A 21204-nucleotide genomic window follows, 5' to 3' on the forward strand; every position below is an offset into this window, starting at 1 on the left:
TCCATGGTCGACTTTGGACTGTGTCGTATTTCTATCGAGTGCTAGCTCGTTGCATATTTCACATTGATGCTTGTGAAATGTTCGTTATTGGTTGTAATGAAAAGTTAATGGATAAAATATAATAATTGGAATAATAATATGGGACAAGGAGGAGATGTTTGTAGTGATATAAATTGTAGCAACAGTAAGAGAAAGATGCCAGAGTTATCCTTTTTCCGATTTCCGAAAGATTCAGAAAGGTTCCTGGCTTTCCACAATGCTGTGCAGAAACAAAACTCTTAATTTTGAAGTTCTTTGTGACTGTTAGAATACATTATATCCTTAAATTTCACAATGAAATGTTTCAGTCTAACCGAAAGGACATTAGATACCGGTTAAAGTTCTGTCACTTAGGCTGCTAAATTTCCAGAGAAATAAAGGTTAGGTCTACTTTTTTTTTCAGAGGATATATTTTTAATTGTAGCTATTAATTTTGTTATTATTTTTATGTGTTATTTCACTAAAGACGTAGAAAAAAATTAAGTTTGTTTTAATGAAATTTATTGATCACGTTTTATTTTCAATTCTGGTGGGATTATTATTGCTTATGCCTACTTTTTTTTCAAAGGGTATGCTTTTAATTATAGCTGTTAATTTTGTTGTTATTTTTATTTGTTGCTTTACTAGAGACGTAGAAAAAGTCTGTTACAATAAAATTTATTGATCACGTTTTATTTCCAATTCTGGTGTGATTATTATTGCTTAACCTCATCCCACTTTGTTAACTACGTAAGCCTACACTACAAGTACCGGTACACTTAAGTTATTCCATTAATTCATATTTCCATTATTATTGTTGTAAAGGGAAATGCAAATTAATATTTATTGGTTTCATAGTTAATTATCGCTATAATCTTGAATGAGTGAAGCGATTATAGTAAATTTCAGTTCGTTTTGCACAAACAAAAATTATATTAACTTATTTCTTGCAGGTATCTTCGAGTTTATGGTGGAATTTAATATACTTCATTAAAATAATAAATTAACTTTATGCATTTAATATTTCAATAATGGAAGGAAGGTGTTAATTTGTCCAAAAGAACACGACAACGAAAGTGTGACATATTTTGTCGTCTGCTAGGAGAGAGATCTGCGATGATGAGGCGATAGTAACGATCCTAGTGGTGGGCAACTACCCATGTTTGCATTTTTACTACATATTGAGCTTCGCGACTGTATATAGTAGACTGTGGTCATACGTTAAAAAGTGTTAAAATTGTTAAAAAAGGTATATACCTTCGACAGACGGCCCGTTTCGACGCTATGTCACGTCATCCTCAGTGTCTCTTGAACCACTGGCGATCTTGATTCTGCGATGTGCATTTGTCGATGGTAGGGGTGGGGGTGTGTTGTTCCTATGGTGGGGGCTGGTTGTTTGTGTGTTATGATGTATTATGACGTCGAATAATGTGTGTGTATTGAACTGCAATTGTGTCTTAAGTATATATTGTGGGTATGCTATTGTATGCTTATACTGGGTGTTCATTTCAAAGTGTGTCATGACGTCACTGTTGTGAGTCAGCGATTTGAAGCGAGTTTCAGATTTTATGTCAGAGAAGTTGCCTATTAATCAAGGCGCTCAATCTGAACTTGAGAACGTGTACGGTATAACTTGAACGTCGTAGCAACAGATGGCGGTCTGTAAAGTCTGTGTGCTACCATAACCTCTTTCGAACTGTGTTTTGCGCGGGCAAGTCATACGCAGGGTATTTGTTATCATCGGTTGCGTATGGCAACATTCCACAATACAAATCAAATGCTCCGTGTCCATGTTGACCGTCGAAGTTAATGTCAACAAATACGTAAGTAATCGTCTTAACCCTCTCCCCATATCCCGACAGTAAGAAAAAAACTCACCTCAGTACGTGTTTCCAAACAGTTCACATTCCTGCCACTACAGGTGTTACCGTACGTATCGGTAAGTACTCTTCATACTTGCTAGGCAACTTCTCTGGCACATAAGTAATACGCTTCTGCGGAAGTGTAGGAAGATTGAATTCTCGAGGCTCATCGGCTAGCCACATGACGGCATACAGCGAGCCATGACACACTTTGAACTGAACACGCAGTATATTTCGTACTGTTCTAGGATGTTTAACTGTGAACTTCTTGGTGTGATGAGTATAGAAACAGATGTGGAAATTTTACACATCACACCAAAAAGTTCACAGTTAAACATCCTAGAACAGTACGAAATATATAAGAATACAACAGCATACCCACAATATATACTTAACACACAATTGCAGTTCAATACACACACATTATTCGACGTCATAATACATCATAACACACAAACAACCAGCCCCCACCATAGGAACAACACCCCCCACCCCTACCATCGACAAATGCACATCGCAGAGTCAAGATCACCAGTGGTTCAAGAGACACTGAGGATGACGTGACATAGCGTGGAAACGGGCCGTCTGTCGAAGGTGTATACTTTTTTAACAATTTTAACACTTTTTAACGTATGACTAAGTAAATTTTATGTTTATAAACTTAAATAGTTTTTCAAATTCATTTGTATTTCAGTTTACTAGAAGAGAGAGATAAATTGAAAATAGGGTATTACTGACTTATTAAATTAGATCAAGCAATGCAAAGGAAAGTTGAAATATTAGAATAACCTTACTTTCTCATTTTTTTATGAATATGAATCATTTGATAGGAAATTCTGTACTAAACACATTGCAACAATTTTCTTCCACTCCACTCAAATCTGACTCTCCATTGGTGAAGTGACTCAGTATCATGCACTTCATATAACTACAGTACATCATTTATAATTTCGAGCAGTGTATTAAAAATCTACAATATAATAGCAAACTTAGAGCCAGTGGCGGCTCGTGCCTTTCTTGAATGGGTGTTCACAAAAAGATATGAGTAATGAACACACTGATATATTCTCGTATAGCTGAATCACACGTCAGACATAAACGAGTTCTACTATTCATGCACCAAATCTACGCATATGATACCAAAATTAAAACCATTAAACAAGAGTAGAGTAAAATTAATTCATAGGACTCATCTTTACTGCTGTTGTAGATGGTGTTGAAGATCTGGATTTATTTGTAGAGAAACTCCATGCGCCTAGTTTTGAGAGATGCAAACTTATCAATAACTTTATTATTGAAGTCTCTAATCTTGTTAACAAGTTTTTTTTCCACTGCCAACATAGCCAATGTACTTAATCGGTCTTCTGTCCTGGTGTTACGGAGGAATGTTTTAATCCTCTTTTAATTTAACACACAATTTCACACATGTCCATTTCCAAACTTCAAATGTTACTGTTTCAACTCTCAATACGCACCAATGCAGCTTGTATTTTCCTTACTTTGCTGAACAAAAGACAACAGAATCAGCCCCCGTGTATAATGGTATTTTTAAAAGAAAAAGTAAAGAGAGAAAACGAGGAAAGAGGGAGAAAGGAACAGGAAGCCAGACCCAAGAGAGATGGAGCATCTCTCTTTCTCTGTCATTAGCACGTTAAGACTTGTGTGAGCCAGAGCTATTGTAACAAACCAGAAAATATTCTCGCCTCGGGCTATTCCACCCTGCTAGAGAAAAATTGTGCGAGCTGTTGTCAACCAGACCAATGGAGATTTAAAGACACACGAACGGGACATTCTCTCGAGACGAAAAATGTAGGAACGTCATTGCGCATTGGAAAGTAATAGATGTACCGGTAATAATATTAATAGAGTGATACATATGATTATTGTTGGTTTTTAAGGTGTTCACGTGCTCCTGTGCTCATATAGAGGAACCGCCGCTGCATAGAGCTGACATCAAGATAAATCTAATCTTGCTTTTACAGTAGAGTCATTGTACAGATACATTTAAATAAGTCCCATGTTTGATCTTTTAATAAGACGAGAAAATGTGAGACTTCATTGATTTTTATATGAACTGTTCTGTTAAAATATGGCGTTGTCATACATATGATTATACAGCAGATCCGATTTTAATGGTCTTCTATGCAATTTAAAAGTCCACTGCTGTGGAGTAATGGTTAGCTTGCCTGACCATGAAACGAGCAGGTCCGAGTTCAAAGTTGAGGTTTTTTCCAAGATTTTCCCTCAACCCATTAAATTTCGGCGCTGGACCCCTGGACTCATTTCGCTGGCATTATCACCTTCATATCATACAGATGCTAGATAACCAGGGTTAGGATTTAGCCTTTTCTGTTCTATGTAAAGTATCTAGAATATTTTAACACAATTGTACATTTCATGCATCCTGCCATAAACTACATGAATCTTATAAAACCTAAAAAGGGCGAAATGACACATTTAACCTAAAAAGGGCCAAATGAAGCATAAAAACCACAAAAGACTAAACAAGGAAAAACAAACCTAAAAAATATAAAACAATATACAGGGTGTATCTAAATTGGTGTCAAATATTTCGGGGACGTGTTCCTAACATAAAAACAATTTAAAAAGTTAATAAGAACATGGGTCTGAAAACCATTCGTTAGGAGTTATTAAAGGATTTGTCCCTTCATTGACCGCTGATTATTTGATGGTTTTTTGTTTGTTCGTATTTTGTAGAGCAAAGAAATCAGAAGAAAATGTATTCTGTGAGTGAACAGAACGAAATGATTTGCATCATTTAATTGAAGATGTGCTTCTGGACGTCATCCAACGAATGTGTTTTAACACGATGCTGCTCCAGCTCATTTCAGTCTGATAGTTCGTAATTTTTTTATGATCGATTTCTCCAAAGATGTATTGGTCGAGGGGAATTCATTGCATGGCCTACTCTATCACCTGATTTGAATCCAATGGATTTCTTCGTCTGGGGACATTTAAAGTCCCTGGTTTATGCGACTCCTGTACTCAATGTTGATATTCTGAGAGCGTATCCAAATGGATTTCACAAAATACGAAACACTCCAGGAATTTTCAACAGAGCACACCAGAGCATGTAACTCAGGTTTAGGCGACACATCGAAGCAGGAGGAAGCCGCTTCAAGCAATTTTTGTAACATTAAATTTTGTCTTGTAACTCTGAAATAAATTATTTTGACACCAATGTTCATATGAACTTTTTGTAATGTTTTGGTGTCAGGAACACGTCCCCGAAATATTTGACACCAATTTAGATACACCCTAATATATATATATATATATATATATATATATATATATATATATATATATATACACACACATCACTAATTAAATAACAATAACAATAATACTAGTCTAGTATATACAGTCACGAAGCTCAATACATAGTAAATATGCATCCATAGATAGTTGCTAACCACTAGAATCGCTACTATCGCCTCATTACAGACAATGTGAAATAGTACCGGCACAGTCTATTGTTCCTAGTACCCTCACAACTCAAGCTTCATGACTGTATATACTAGACTGTGGTAATATTGTCTTGAAACAGAAAACAGTATACAAAACTAATGAATAATTATATCAAAAATGCATTTAAATTTGAAGATTAATACATTGTTGGCTACATTCAATTGTTGAATCAGACATATTCTGGAATCTTGCATTATTTAATTAGTTCTGTGCTAGCTTTTCACAGACATGGTTCAATAAATTTTTACATCTTGGCACAGTTATATGGGTAGATAGTGTACACATATCTAAATTTGTAGAGTCATCACATGCATATCTACTTCGAAAATGGATAGGCGATGATTCCAATTTCACAACAGATGGCGAAAAAATCTCCTGCCAAGTTTTTCAAATGAAAGTAAGTAGGCAGTGCATAATCTTATTTTACTTAGTTTTAATCAATTTCGAGTTCAGTGTATGTTTTATTTTATTTTTTTTTTTGCGATTATTTTCGAAAATATTAGCTAAATTGAGACAAAAGTTATTTCTTTTTTAATTTTCTACAATATTTATGTGAAACATTTTGTGATTGGTCTGATAACTTCAGAAAAAAGATAAATCTTTTCATTAATCCCCAAAACTAATATTTTAAATAAACTATTTTCTGACATTAAAAATATCATAATTACAATATTAACTGCAAGAATACTTTTCACGTTGACTATTATGAACTTTACATGCAAATGGAGCATCTATATTCTTTATTTGCATTTATTTACATATTGGACGAGGAATATATTATGGATCATATAAATTCTTACATACCTGATCAGTAGGTGTAATCATTTTATTAAAAGTGCACACTAGTGGGCCGTGACCTTTTCAACTTCATTTCTTTTGCGATTATCTTCTAAAATATTAGCTAAATTGAAAATTAACAGTATTTATTCTTTTATTTTCTACAACAATAATATAAACATTCTGTGTTGGGTCCCTTGTGGGTCACAATCCTCAAGTTTTTTTTTATATCATTGGATTGATCTGAATTTTGCCCTGCAAAATAAACTGATTCTTCAGCAAAACCCAGGATTTGACAAAATGAAAGAAGTGTGTAGTTATTGAAGGGAAAAAAATTACTGGCATACTACGTTGGGGTCCAGCATCTGTGGCAGCAATGAAATTTGCTTCCATGGCAACCTGTGCCATTGAAAGGTCATTTTCATTGCACAAGACATTGTTGACAGACAATATAAAAAAGATTTGCACTAGACAATTTAGAAATGTGGCTTGTCATAATATATTGTAACCAAGAATTTTAAATTCATATAGTAAGCAGTAAATAGTTAAAGAAAATGTCATATTAATGAGTTCAGATAAGAAAAATGGACTTTGCCATATTTCCTATATTATTTTTTTGTAGAATTTATAAATTAAGAAAGGATAGTGTGTTTATGGTTAAAACCCTAAAAAAAAAAGGCTATTTCCTTTACACAAAAAGACCAAAATAGTCCTTTAAAAATCCTAACCCTGTAGATAACCATATATGTTCATAAAGCATCAAAATAATCCACTAAAAAATAATATGCAATTTAAAATTCCAATGAAAGCAAATCGTATATATAGTTAAGTATACAGACATGATGTTGTGAATGTTTTTAGCAAAGGAATAGATTAGAGTTTGAATAAGATACCGCTCACAACTACATGTACAGCAAAATGGTATTCATGAACAATGTGCTCAGAATGTCACTCACTCCCACTACAAATAAGTTAATTTCTCATCGTATGGTTTATTAAGTCATTGCACTGTTAACCAATTGGTGAATATGCCAGCTTTCTATGATGAGAACCTGTGTTCAAATTCCAGCAAGTTCAAGTATAATTTGCGGAGGGACTATGTTATATGGTAAAATATATTGGTCTGTAGTGGTCATATAAAAGGCTCCAGAACAGTGATTATTTCGCGTTCATTAAGTTTTGCAATAGAACACTTTCCTTAAAAAATATTCGGAACAACTGGATAATATACTTGGTACACCAGGGGCGAATGCTAGTCACGAAAGTTAGGCTTGCTCTTTTATTCATAGGGAAGATGGGAGGATATAATAATTCATAATTAATAAAAATAATCAGACTCACATAAATAATGTATTTTATAATTATGAAATCATTATGAGTCATGGATCATATTCGCTTATCAGATGTAGAAGTTCGATATAATATAACAAACATGGCCAACAAAACGGTTTATTTAGTTTTTTCGACCCTGCCAACCAATGCATATTGTTGTATTGAGCTGCACTGAACGAGCGCATATATTCTCTATAATGTCTGTCTTCTCTTGAATAGTCCTTCGGGAAAATGGATTTAATAATAAGGTTTCAATAACACACAATTCCGAACTCATTGCAATACTTCAAATGAATGTTTAAGAATTAATAATACATGCAGCAGCTAACACATGCATTCCCCTCATACAATTACATTGCACTCGCAAATCACAGCACATTCCCACTGTCAATACTGCTCTGTGTAATGTTAAATAGTCGTTGGTGTAGCTCTCGGACCAGAGCTTTGAACAACACATAACAGAAACATGTGCGCCTAGGACGGACTAAGGAGGAAGGCACTTGCGCGCGCATCATATTCTCGCTATTTCTACGTCTTTCCTGTAGCTCCAAGAAACGAGCAAGCATTGCGATACTTGCGGTGTGCAACCTGCGGATGGTATTACGCCTATACAGTATTCCAAAAATAAAAATAAATTTTAATGTATGTAACACCATTTTGAGAAATACACATTCTACGAAAATATTGGGCTTGCGCAGCAAGCATAGCATGCCCTGAGAAATCGCCCCTGTGGTACACCAACATCAGCCGTTGACATTGCTCGCTGGCCACTAGTCACCGGACCTTACCGAGTCATGTCAAACAAAAGAGAGTCGAAATGGTGATAGTAAAATTCACTCCATTGGTCAAGTGAAAGGTTTATGCACCTAAACTAACCAAACCTAACCTTCGTATATGCAAGATGTGTATCCGGAGCAAGAAAGGATCTTCTTGATTTGATCTGGAATGTACACACGAAAATAAATTCAAGTAAGGATCACGCTGCCACTGCATGAGAGGTCCACAAATCCATCATATTGCCATAATATTAATAATAATAATCTAATAGTAATTATTTTTATTGCCATGCTTTTAGTACTGTCAATGTCGAAGCTGAGCTGACAAATTGATTAGGTGCTGATATTCTTATATATTATTATTAACTTCTCACTAGACACCCACATGGGTTCCCAACTTGGGCTGGTACAGTCCAGGACAACTTATACGAGCAAAAGGGGGAAAAAAAGTTCTTGAACCAAAAACGACAATTTAAAAGCAATTTTCACAGCCTTTGTGAATAAGTAGCTTATTTGGATAGCATACAGTCCATTACAATTAGATGATATGACTATTTTCATTTATCACATTTCAAATTTTAAGTCAAACAAGGGCCTGGGTTCAAATTCTGGTTGGAACAAGTTACCTGGTTGAGGTTTATCGAGGTTGGCCCCTGGACCCATTTTGCCGACATTGTCCCCTTCATCTCACTCAAGCTAGATAACCATAGCAGTTGATAAAACATCGTAAAATAACCAATTAAAAAACTCAAACTAATTTATCTATTTATTTAATTGTCACAATTGGTACCACAACCAACAAGTTAAAAGTTAATGTACTGACAGATATAAAATAAATATTTTGTTTCGGTAATGTTTGACACCATTAGCACTAGTGCTGGCAGACATCGCAATTGAATTTTCGAATATATTTAAATTTGATATTTTGCCCTTTTTATCAGATCTAGCGTACTCTTAACCAGGGCCGCCGACAGAATTTATGGGCCCCTATGCAATACTGTACTCGGACCCCCCTTGAAAAAAGTAACAATTACAAGTTACCAGTTATTCTAACCATAGTAATTATTTGCAAAATAAATAAAAGATAACCCCATACACAGAAACGAACTTAAAGATACACACTTTTATTATGTTGAAAACTTTTAGCAAAACTTCACATTAGCATAATATATTATATTCATAAAACATTATTCTTAAACACCTGTATTTTCTAACTTGCAGTCCAACATCAACAAACAACTCTCCTTGACTTCAATGACGCAAAATCATCAATTATGTCATCAAAATTTAAAGACTTAGCAAGATCGCTCTCCAGACTAAGCCAAGGTTACTCAATTTATCTGAATATATTTTTTATTTCCTTCATTTTGCTGAAGAATCTTTCATCATCAGCAACTGTCACAGGAATTTTATAGAATATTGTAATGGTTATACAAATATTTGGAAATAAAGTATCCAGTTTTAATTCCCTCAGACTATTTAGGAGATTCATAGGTTTTAGTGGGGTTAGCCCTAAATTAGAGGCATGAATTATTTACATATGAAGTGATAATTTGTATTAATTCTACTATTGTTGAGTTAATATGTCAAATTTATGTAACAAATATTCTTACAAAATTTTATAGTACCCGTATGTATCTACGAATAATTATTCATGATAATAAAAAGTAATCAGACTCACTTAATCTGATAGGCCCTTATTGCTCACGGGCCCATATGCACTCACCCCCTTTGCTCCCCCTTCTCAGCGGCCCTGCTCTTAACACAGTCATGCAACTTAGTATATGACATGTTGAAATTTAGTTTTACCTGGAATTCTGCTTTCAACAGCTGATTATCACGTCTGTTTATGGGTTTCAATAGACTAAGAGTAAAAGCCCTATCACATAGGACTAAACATTGAAAACAGGCAGTGATAAAGCAAAAGAAACTAGTTTTAAAGTTCATTATATTTTGTATTTTTTTTAATTTTTTCTACATTATCTTCATTGAGAGTAAAATTTTAAGAAAGCAAATATCTTCATGTAGCGTATCTACATAAATACTGAGCTGAGGACCATTAAGCAACATATCTAGGTCACTCCATGTGGTAGAGTTTTCAGAGACATTTAAAAAAAGAAAACTATCAATTGAAAATTATATCAATCTGAAAGCTATTGTAAAATATTGTCAAAAAGAAAAGAGATACGCTCAACTCAAACTTCTTTCTCTTTACATTACTCATGCTCAAAAAGTGTTACTGGTACTACTCGTAATTGGAAATTATTCTAATTCTGGGATTTTTACCATCCCAGTGAAGTAAAAAAATTCCTCCCGGAAAATAAATATGGTATAATTCCTGGTCAAGCCCACCAAATCCTGGACAGTTGGGAACCTACACCCATAAATAGTGATACTTCTAGGTCATAATATGGTCAGCACGGCACAGAGACAATTAAGACAAAATAGGACAAAAACAAGACATAAACATGCATCTAGGTTCTGAGGGACCGAGGTCACTGGATTTGATGCTGTCACTTGCCATAGCAGAGGACTTGTACGTTAATACACGAAGAATTACAAGAGGTTTCGAGTTATTTGAAGAAAACTTACTCTACAGCTACTTATCCACCATAAAATATACCATGATCTTCCATGCACTGAAACCTATCCCTTCTGGTTAGGGATTTTCTGTTGATTTAATTTATGAATCAAACAGAAGCTTAAAAACTATGAAAAAGACCAATGATTTTTGTTACATGTCCTTTTGGTCATCCCCCATCCCCTATCACCACACAAACTCATTTACTTTGCCATCATCTTGTAGGCCTATTTACTACATTACAAACTACTGGTATCTACCTAATAGGGACCTATATAGTAGATATTATTTAATAAGTTACTGTACTTGTACCGGTACCAAAAGAGTACCGGTAGCCTAGACTCATAATATGCAACTTCTAATTACAATGGACCGATCGTAAAAAAAAAAAATATATATATATATCCATCCATCCATCCATCCCTCTTGTACCTGAGGCACTTAATTGTAGATAGCAAGAAATTGTTACAGAACGAAGTACCATAGCTATAGGGCAGGTTTTCTCCGAGTACTTCGAGTTTACTCTGTCTTTTGTTATTACACTATTACCGATACTCCATTATGGACATATCATATTGCCTTTGTAATTAAAAATTGGCGTTAATTTTATTAAACTGCTGAAATTCAAATTTTAGCTGTTATATAGTAGGTACCGGTACCGGTACATATGTCAAGTAATAGGCAATGTTGTAATTTTGTTTCCATGACGACAAGACTATGGGGGTAGCTGTCATGTCCGATTGTCAGTTGATGTGTGTGTGGCTGTGTTTATCAGTCTTCCGTGAAGTCCAGTAATGTTTTCTTGACAAAACAAAGAAAGAGACGAGCACGGTGTTTTAAATGAGAATGGAGTTCGAGAGCCCGGACGTAGAAAAAGATTTTCCGGGTTTATACGCCTCTGAATCCGGAAAGAAGAGTAACGAAAGTGATTGTACGTATCTCTTCTCATAGAAATATTGAATTTCATTTTGCATTGTTATTTATATTGGTAATAATATGCACAGTAAGGCGAAGGGCACGATGATCCTGTCAAATAGATTATAATACCATAGCAACCAGTTACGCAAAATATTATTTGAGAAAGTCAATAATGTGTAACTTAACAACATAACCTCAATTGCTAGTACTGCAGACATTTTTCTTGAAATTAGGATAAAGAAATAATGGGAGAATGAATCATTAATGTAGCAAAAATGTGTTATTTCAATGTTGTGTGGCTACCTACGAAGGGGACCTGAGTTCGATTTCCGATAGAGAAGTGGAATTTGTTTCTCTCATAGAGAATGGGTAGGTCTACATGTATGGGAGTTTTAACACGTTAATATTGTATGATGATATACTGTATTAGTTTTTTTTCTATGCTAACAAACATAATTTATCAATACGGCAATTAAATTGTGAATGTTTTGGAATAGGCTAGTTGCATTGCCTTTTTAGTTTTAAATGTGCAAATACAGATATGGCCAGGGGCGGCGACAACATAAGGACTCTGTGGACAGGTACACAACACGCCCGGATTTAACTGTGACTGACTTTCGCACCTTCACATTACTCATAAATATAAAAAATGTGCCGGTAGTAAGAACTTAATCCTTAATTGACATTGTGGGGTCATACACACCCAAGTCAAATTTATAAGTAATGTTTCCTTTATATTTTTATTTGGAGATCCTTATTACTCTAACTTATAAGTACGCCACACTATGAGCTTTGAGACACAGTCATCGTTATCGTATCAATATTTTTATTATACCTAATTAAGATTAAACATCGACTGGGGTACCAGAACGTTAGTTGCGTTAGTGTTCCGAAAGTGGCAGGTTGCTATGAAACTTGTTTTTGGCGATGCAAAGTCTGATGCTGTAAACAAGTGGTTTGAAGATAGAGGTGGAGTATGACAGCGTTTTGCCGTCACATCTCCGAACTGTGACAGCTCCGGAAAAATCGCTGTGATAATAGCGATTTTGAATAATTTCGAGGGAAAAATTGTTCCGGGGCCGGGAATCGAAACCGGGACCTTTGGTTTAACGTACCAACGCTCTACCAACTGAGCTCCCCGAGAACTCTACCCGACACCGATCCAATTTTTCCCTCTATATTCACCGACCTCAAAGTGGGCTGACAACCGTCAAGCAACCAACTTCGAGTGCACACTAACTCCGTGTGACTTAAATTGTGGTTTTCTGTTAACGAACAGTGACGTGTATTATGCAAATCAAGATTTCAGGTATAACTCCCTGTAAAGTTGATTTGAATAATTTCGAGGGAAAAATTGTTCCGGGGCCGGGCATCGAAACCACAATTTAAGTCACACAGAGTTAGTGTGCACTCGAAGTTGGTTGCTTGACAGTTGTCAGCCCACTTTGAGGTCGGTAGATATAGAGGGAAAAATTGGATCGGTGTCGGGTAGAGTTCCCGGGTAGCTCAGTTGGTAGAGCGTTGGTACGTTAAACCAAAGGTCCCGGGTTCGATGCCCAGCCCTGGAACAATTTTTCCCTCGAAATTATTCAAATCAACTTTACAGGGAATTATACCTGAAATCTTGATTTGCATAATACACATCACTGTTCGTTAACAGAAAACCACAATTTAAGTCACATGGAGTTAGTGTGCACTCGAAGTTGGTTGCTTGACGGTTATCAGCCCTCTTTGAGGTCTGTGGATATAGAGGGAAAAATTGGATCGGTGTCGGGTAGAGTTCCCGGGTAGCTCAGTTGGTAGAGCGTTGGTATGTTAAACCAAAGGTCCCGGGTTCGATGCCCGGCCCCGGAACAATTTTTCCCTCGAAATTATTCAGATCAACTTTACAGGGAGTTATACCTGAAATCTTGATTTGCAATAGCGATTTTGTCACCAGTGTGATTTTTATGTTTGGATGATTCTTGGCAATTGTGGTGCTCTGTTTCCTGTCTGTAGATTTCTAAGTAGTCTAGAGCGCAACATCATTGCTATCTGCTTACCTCTAAAGAAACCACGAAGAATACCCATGTTTCTCATCACGAGCCGACAGATGTGTATGTTTATCGCTCTTCTGCAAATTGAATTGAAGAGTGTGATCACAAATCGTGTTCAGTCCATTTTTATGAAAGGACTGGACTTGTTCTTTTAGTCGACCTGAGTAGCGCAGTTAGTATAGCGCTGGCATTCTGTGCTCGAGGTTGCGGGTTCGATCCCGGCCCAGGTCGATGGCATTTAAGCACACTTAAATGCGACAGGCTCATGTCAGTAAATTTACTGGCATGTAAAAGAACTCCTGCGGGACAAAATTGCAGCACATCCGGCGATGCTGATATAAGCTTGGCAGTTGCGAGCGTCGTTAAATAAAACATAACAATTTAAGTTAGCTTACCTGATGCTTAAAAAAAATGTTCAAATTGACGACCCTATCAGTTGCCGGCACATTCCACATCTCTTGAACACATTCGTGATCACATGACAGAGCTCTTCTGCCTGCATTGCTCGAACTTTGCGTTGTATATTGTTTTTGAGTTCGTCGATGGAATCCGGATTATGTGCATACACACTTCCTTTCAAATTCCCTCACACATCAAAGTCACAGGAATTTAAAATAGGAGTTCCCCGGAGGACCACAGACCACAGATTACAACTTGGTCACTAAAAAGTGCATTTATTCCTCTCATGAAGATGTTTGCAGTGTGAGTAATCACATTATTCTGCATAAAATATCCGGATGATTTTACCTTATTTATTAGTTCATTGAAAAAAGAAGTGATTATGGTAATAATGGTTATTATTATTATTATTATTATTATTATTATTGTAGTTATTATTATTATTATTGTAGTTATTATTATTATTATTATTATTATTATAGTTATTATTATTGTAGTTATTATTATTATTATTATTTTTTTTTTATTGTAATTATTATTATTGTAGTTATTATTATTATTATTATTATTATTATTATTATTATTATTATTATTATTATTATTATTATTGCAGTTTTTATTATTGTAGTTATTGTTATTATTATTATTATCATTATTATTATTTTATTGTAGTTATTATTGTTGTTATTGTTATTATTATTATTATTATTATTATTATTATTATTATTATTATTATTAGCTATTATTATCATTATTAAAAATTTAATTTCAGTTAGTGATGATGCCCATGAACGACCATCCAAAAAGGATCTTCTCATAGGTAAACGTAAAGACAAAAAGGATTCGAAGAAGGACCGAGGATATGCAGCTTTAGAGGGTGAGAGTTCTCCTGAAGAAGATCCAGAAATGAAGTTAGTATTAATAAAAAATACAGAATAATGATTATTTCAACCTTTTGATTTGAAGATTGTATAGTAGGCAGAATGTACAATGGCAGTTTTAATTTATAAAACTTACCACCAGAGTGACCTGCTTAAAATGACAAAGTATACCTAACAAAATGTAATAATTTTAAATAATAATAATAATAATAATAATAATAATAATAATAATAATAATAATAATAATATTTATTTACCTAATCTGACAGGATTAAGATCATAAGACCTTCTCTTCCATCCTATCAGATAGTACACAATAAATACAAAGTACAAATAATACAAGAAGAAAATAAACATGCATTTAGAGTAGGCCTGCGTAACAGAAATATACATAAGTTAATTGAAATTATGTGCTGTTATTTAAATGATATTTCAAAATCTGACTAGATTGTATTGTATTGTATTGTATTGTATTTATTAACATTCCATGGTATTCATACATGCTTACAGCTAGAATATGGAACAAGTCAAAAAACTTAATACTAGCCTATTATAAAGTCTTAATTTATAGTCACAGTCTAGATGAAATATATACAGACGAGATTTACAATATAGTCTACTAGTACAACACATAGTTTTAGTATCAATTTCTTGAAGTGTTATTGAATGCCATGAATTCACCTACAGAATAGAAGGCGTGAGAAATTAGGTACTTCTTTAATTTGGCCCTAAATAATTTTATGTCTTGAGTTTCATTTTTTATATCGATAGGGAGGCTATTAAACATTTTTATTGCCATATAATGCACTCCTTTTTGATAGCACGATAGACTTGCCGATGGAGTATGAAAGTCATTTTTTTGACGTGTATTTATGCTATGAACTGTTGAATTAGTTACAAAGTTTTCACGATTACATATGAGGAAGATTATTAATGAAAAGATATACTGACAAGCCATGGGCATTATTTGTAGTTTTTTGAAAATAGTCCTACACGATTCCCTAGATTTGGCACCTACTATTATTCTAATTACTCTTTTTTGTAATAGAAATATACTGTTACTATCTGTGGAATTTCCCCAGAATATTATTCCAAAACTCATTACCAAGTGGAAGTATGCAAAGTATATTGTTTTTAAGGTATTGATATTTACTATCTTTTGCATAGATCTAATAGCAAAACATGCTGAATTTAGTTTAGGGGTAATTTCTTTAATATGATTTTTCCAATTTAACACATTATCGATTTTTAAGCCAAGAAATTTGGTTGTTGTTGTTTCTAATAGGGATCTATTGTTAATTATTGCGCTAGAAGTTTGCGACGTTGAATTTGGACAGGATTTAAATTGAATTATGTTAGTTTTGTTACAATTTAATACCAATTTATTGACTGAGAACCAGTCACATATTTTGAAGAGAATTTCCTTTGTTGAAGATTGGAATGTGTTGGAGTTTTTGGCTGTAATTACTATACTTGTGTCATCTGCAAAAGGTTATAATTTAGTTACGTCATTTCTTCATATAAAATAATGATAATGATCTTTATTTGCAAACCAGTTACATCTTCTCCCAACTCTATCTTACGACATGGATTACGTTCAACCCAGACATTGTTGTGAGATTTTGTGGATAAAGCTACTACAGACAACAGGTTTCTGTTATGTCTCTATTCACATTATCATTATGTCATCTCACATTCAATAACCTCGGTATAATTAAATTAATAAGTCCATCACTTTTCTTTTTACGTTTACATTATAATTATTCAGATATTTTATATAGGGCATATTATGATCATTGTCGAAAATACTTAAGATTTTGTAAAAGTAATCTTTCCAGGTGTGTTATTATTCGGTTGAGAAGCTTTTATCATCCAGTCTGCTCTAAAAAAAGCTGAAAGTTGGAATTTATAAAACAATTATATTATTGATTCTTCTGTATGGTTGTGAAACTTGCACTCACACTTTGAGAGAGGAACAGAGGTTAAGAGTGTTTGAGAATAAGGTGCTTAGGAAAATATTTGGGGCTAAGAGGGATGAAGTTACAGAAGAATGGAGAAAGTTACACAACGCAGAACTGCACGCATTGTATTCTTCACCTGACCTAATTAGGAACATTAAATCCAGACGTTTGAGATGGGCAGGGCATGTAGCACGTATGGGCAAATCCAGAAATGCATATAGAGTGTTAGTTAGGAAGCCAGAGGGAAAAAAGACCTTTGGGGAGGCAGAGCCGTAGATGGGAGGATAATATTAAAATGGATTTGAGGGAGGTGGGATATGATAGAGACTGGATTAATCTTTCTCAGGATATGGACTGATGGCAGGCTTATGTGAGGGTGGCAATGAACTTCCAGGTTCCTTAAAAGCCGTAAGTAAATAAATCTCACCAGTGTCTTTTAAAACAGTTTCCACCACAACTTGTCTATAGAAACTATTTCATACTAGTGACGAAATAAATCATAATTGTCTTTAGAGACAATTAATATTAGATACCCTCCACAAAACTGGCTTCATTTATACACCGACGGATCCTTGATCTCCAGAGAACAAGGTGCCGGTGCAAGTGTTACGTGCTGTCTCTTCTCACTTTATAGATCTCTTGGATATGGAACAACAAGTTTTGATGGTGAAATCATTGCAATAAGTGACTGTCTTAGGAATCTTCTATGCCACATCAAAAATTTAGGAATGCAGTTATATTGTCAGACTCCAAAGCAGCTATTCTATCAATCGTCTCTAAACACACACCTTCATCTCAAACAGCAGAAATAACTAAAATGCTTTCTCAATTAATATCACTCAATAAAAGAATTGTATTCCAATGGATACCGTCCCATTGCGGAATCCTGGGAAACGAGAATGCAGATGCTTTAGCAAAGAAGGGCAGCATTGCTACTTACAGACCTGTTACTAAATCTACGTATTATTCTGTGAAGAGATTTATTAAATCTACATACTTAGATTTTTATTTATTTTGATGTACCGAAGTACATATGATATTTCCATGCAGATATTCTGCTTTCTCAGATGATGAGAATTTTTCTCCGTTCCATCTCTCTCTCATCATCTGAGAAAGCAGAATATCTGCATGGAAATATCATATGTACTTCGGTACATCAAAATAAATATGATATGCGTAATAAATCACTTTGTGATTTAAAGACGGCGCCCATACCGTCGGACCCCGGCCAACCAGTCACTCATCTGAGTGCACCTCTACACATGTATGGACTTCGGTCCTGCGTGCATAGACATCTATGACGTAGTGCAGAGGGCGGCCACTAGAGGGAACCCATGAGATGGAGCTTAATCTGAGACGATTCTCAACGGTGTCGGGATTGTATCCGGCGTGGCTTAGTGGTTAAAGCATCAGCACGGAGAGCTGAAAACCCGGGTTCAAATCCCGGCGCCGGAGAGAATTTTTCTCCGTTCCATCTCTCTCTCATCTACATACTTAGACTTCAACAAACAAAATTTGATAACACAATCCCAAGGGAAAAAATGGAACTCTCTGCATCAAAATCCACAGTTAATTCCCGATTTACCACGAAAATCGTCTGTAGCTGCATTTAGATTGGCAACAGGCCATGATTGTTTGGCCAAACACCTGCATAGAATTGGAATATATCAGTCCCCTAACTGCCCATTGTGCAACTCAAACCAAGAAATGGATTCGGAACACCTCAAAATCTGTGCTTCAGTGGCTGGCCATGATAATATCTTTGAAAAATATTGGAGTGCAAGAGGTCAAATGACTTTATTGTCAAACGCCTGGCATTAGAAAACAACAACAACATATTTAAACAGTGTTTGCATTAGATCTAGACAGACTGAAGATTTCTGTCTTTTCAAGTAAACATCACATGAGAATATGTTTTTTTGTTGTTTGGTGAATGGTCAAGTTATAAAACGCATTCATCACAGCTGTTCTGAACCAGAAGGTGCTTTATTGATAATTAAAGTATATATTAATATACTATCGTACCGTAAACGTGACAAACATTTTTTTTTTTTTTTCATTTCATTTCATAGTTCTCTGCCCAAGGGCAGGTCTTTACTGCAAACCCAGCATTATCCAAACTTTCCCATTTTCTGCCTTCTTCTTAGTCTTCGCACATGATCCATATATCTTAATGTCGTCTGTCATCTGATACTCTAATTCTGCCCCAAACTCTTCTTCCATTCACCATTCCTTTTAGTGCATCTTCCAGTAGGCAGTTTCTTCTCAGCCAGTTATTCAACCAATTTCTTTTTCTCTTTGCGTGCATGCGTGTGTATGCGTGCAAGAGAGAGAGATTATTTATATTTTATTTACAAAAGAAAACCTCAGTCATGTTCTTAATAAATAGTCGCAAATTAGATACACTAAAAATATTAAACATGTACCTGATAAAAAAATTAAATATATGCAGAAACTCATCAGGATTCTGTACATACCCATCCACTTTCTCATTTTTTATTTCTTTTACTAGCAGTGAAAAATGTCGTAACTACAGTTCTTCCCCCTTCATTGAAAACATTTTTTTTTTTGTACAAAATAACTTAGATGAGACACAAAACCTTCTTTCTCTTTATAATGACTTGTACAAAGCTTTAACAATTTAGTAAACATAATTATTAAACTTGTATTGCTTCATTGCAATTTGTACATTTTATGTTGTGTTTATTGTTGACGTTGTACCTAGTATTCAGGAAGAGAAATCTATGGAAATTAATTCCTTTAGGAGTCCTTCAAAGTCTAAGAAGAGTAAGTCATTCAAATTCTCAAGTAAAAAGGAAAAGAGAGAAAAGTCGAGGGAGAAGGATGCTAAAGAAAAAGAGAAAGAAGTTGACAAAGAAAAGAAGAAAGAAAAGGAGGGGAAAGTTAAATTAAAACTTAAAGAGCGAAAGAAATCCAAGCACCTGGAAGACGCTACAGAACTTACAGGTAATCATAGCATAGAGCATGAAATATTTAAGGAAATGATTTAGTTTTTATATTAAAAAATAAACCACACATGTTGGGCCAATTATACAGTGTTCATAGATTTGATAAGAAACGTAAAAAAGTATATAGTTACAGTTATATGAACACTAATAAATATAATATAATTATTAAAAATTAGTAAAAGTCGGACATGTTTCGGAGACTGCAGTCTCCTTTAAGCCACGCAACAACGCGGTTCGATCACCTGAACCAGCCGTTGTGGTAAAGTCACTGAGGATGGAGAAGCAGTCTCCGAAACATGTCTGACTTTTACTAATTTTTAATAATTATATCATATGCATTAGTGTTCATATAACTGTAATATATAATTTTTTACGTTTCTTATTAATGATTTAGTTGATAAAATTTTTCATACAAACCAAGAATTCAAAATTATATTTACTTAAAATTTCCTGGATAACTTCTGAAATGTGTTCATGTTTTTACATGTTCTTGATAGGTCTATAGAGTGTCCCCTATTTGCGAATTTGTTACTTGACTGACTTGTTGGACTGTAAGAACGCAAACACATAAATGAGTTATTCTATCATTAAATAACAAAATCTTTAAAGTTAGTTAAGTAATAAATTATGGTGTATTCCTGGCTATGTTTTCTTACATAACTTCCATTATAAAATCTCCAATTAAATGAATGTGTCCACAAATTTTCTTTAGCTAAACTGACATAAATCAATATTGTCATACATTTCTATCAGATTAGGTCGGTAATGAAACTGATATGGCCACAGAAAGTAATTAAAATTAGTATTGAAATGTCTTCATTTGATGAGTATATATCTATTTGCAATATACAGTAAAACTTCTTTAGAAAAATAAGGTATCTCGTTATAACAAAATTTCACTATTATATTGTGGAATAATTTCCGAGGTCTGGTTCTGTTTTTTGTACATCCACTTGTAAATTGAACTTCTGTATTCCCCTGGAGAATGAAACTTAATTTGCACAAAAAATGATAACCCCCCCCCCCTTTACCCAAACACAATCAATCTGTAACTTTAATTTCCGAGTTTTAGTAATTGAATTTATACACGTTATCAATTATTCTATTTATCAGCAGAACTAAGACACTCATCATTGGACCTACCCATATTTTCTGTTGAACTAGAGATTGTATAGTGATAAGAAAGTTGGTTGTTTCAAAAA

The 21204-nt window shown here is 34.5% G+C and overlaps 1 protein-coding gene and 2 non-coding genes across 4 annotated transcripts in view; all 3 read left to right on the forward strand.

The window, feature by feature from the left end:
* Positions 1-11536: 11536 nt before the first annotated feature.
* Rlip (Ral interacting protein) overlaps positions 11537-21204 on the forward strand; it is a 40979-nt gene continuing 31311 nt past the window's right edge. The window contains exons 1-3 of one of the 2 annotated variants that reach the window (XM_069822851.1): positions 11537-11769; positions 14964-15102; positions 19798-20000. In XM_069822851.1, coding sequence (XP_069678952.1) covers positions 11679-11769; positions 14964-15102; positions 19798-20000 — 433 coding nt within the window. In that variant the 5' untranslated portion in view covers positions 11537-11678. Of the gene's footprint in view, positions 11770-11991; positions 12126-14963; positions 15103-19797; positions 20001-21204 lie in introns of those variants that run through there. The other variant, XM_069822853.1, reaches the window with a different exon arrangement.
* Positions 13538-13610, forward strand: TRNAN-GUU (transfer RNA asparagine (anticodon GUU)). The gene has a single exon. It is a non-coding gene; the product is annotated as a tRNA-Asn (tRNA).
* Positions 18417-18488, forward strand: TRNAS-GGA (transfer RNA serine (anticodon GGA)). The gene has a single exon. It is a non-coding gene; the product is annotated as a tRNA-Ser (tRNA).

The sequence above is a fragment of the Periplaneta americana genome, chromosome 4 (genome assembly GCF_040183065.1).
Source record: "Periplaneta americana isolate PAMFEO1 chromosome 4, P.americana_PAMFEO1_priV1, whole genome shotgun sequence".
NCBI lineage: Eukaryota > Metazoa > Arthropoda > Insecta > Blattodea > Blattidae > Periplaneta > Periplaneta americana.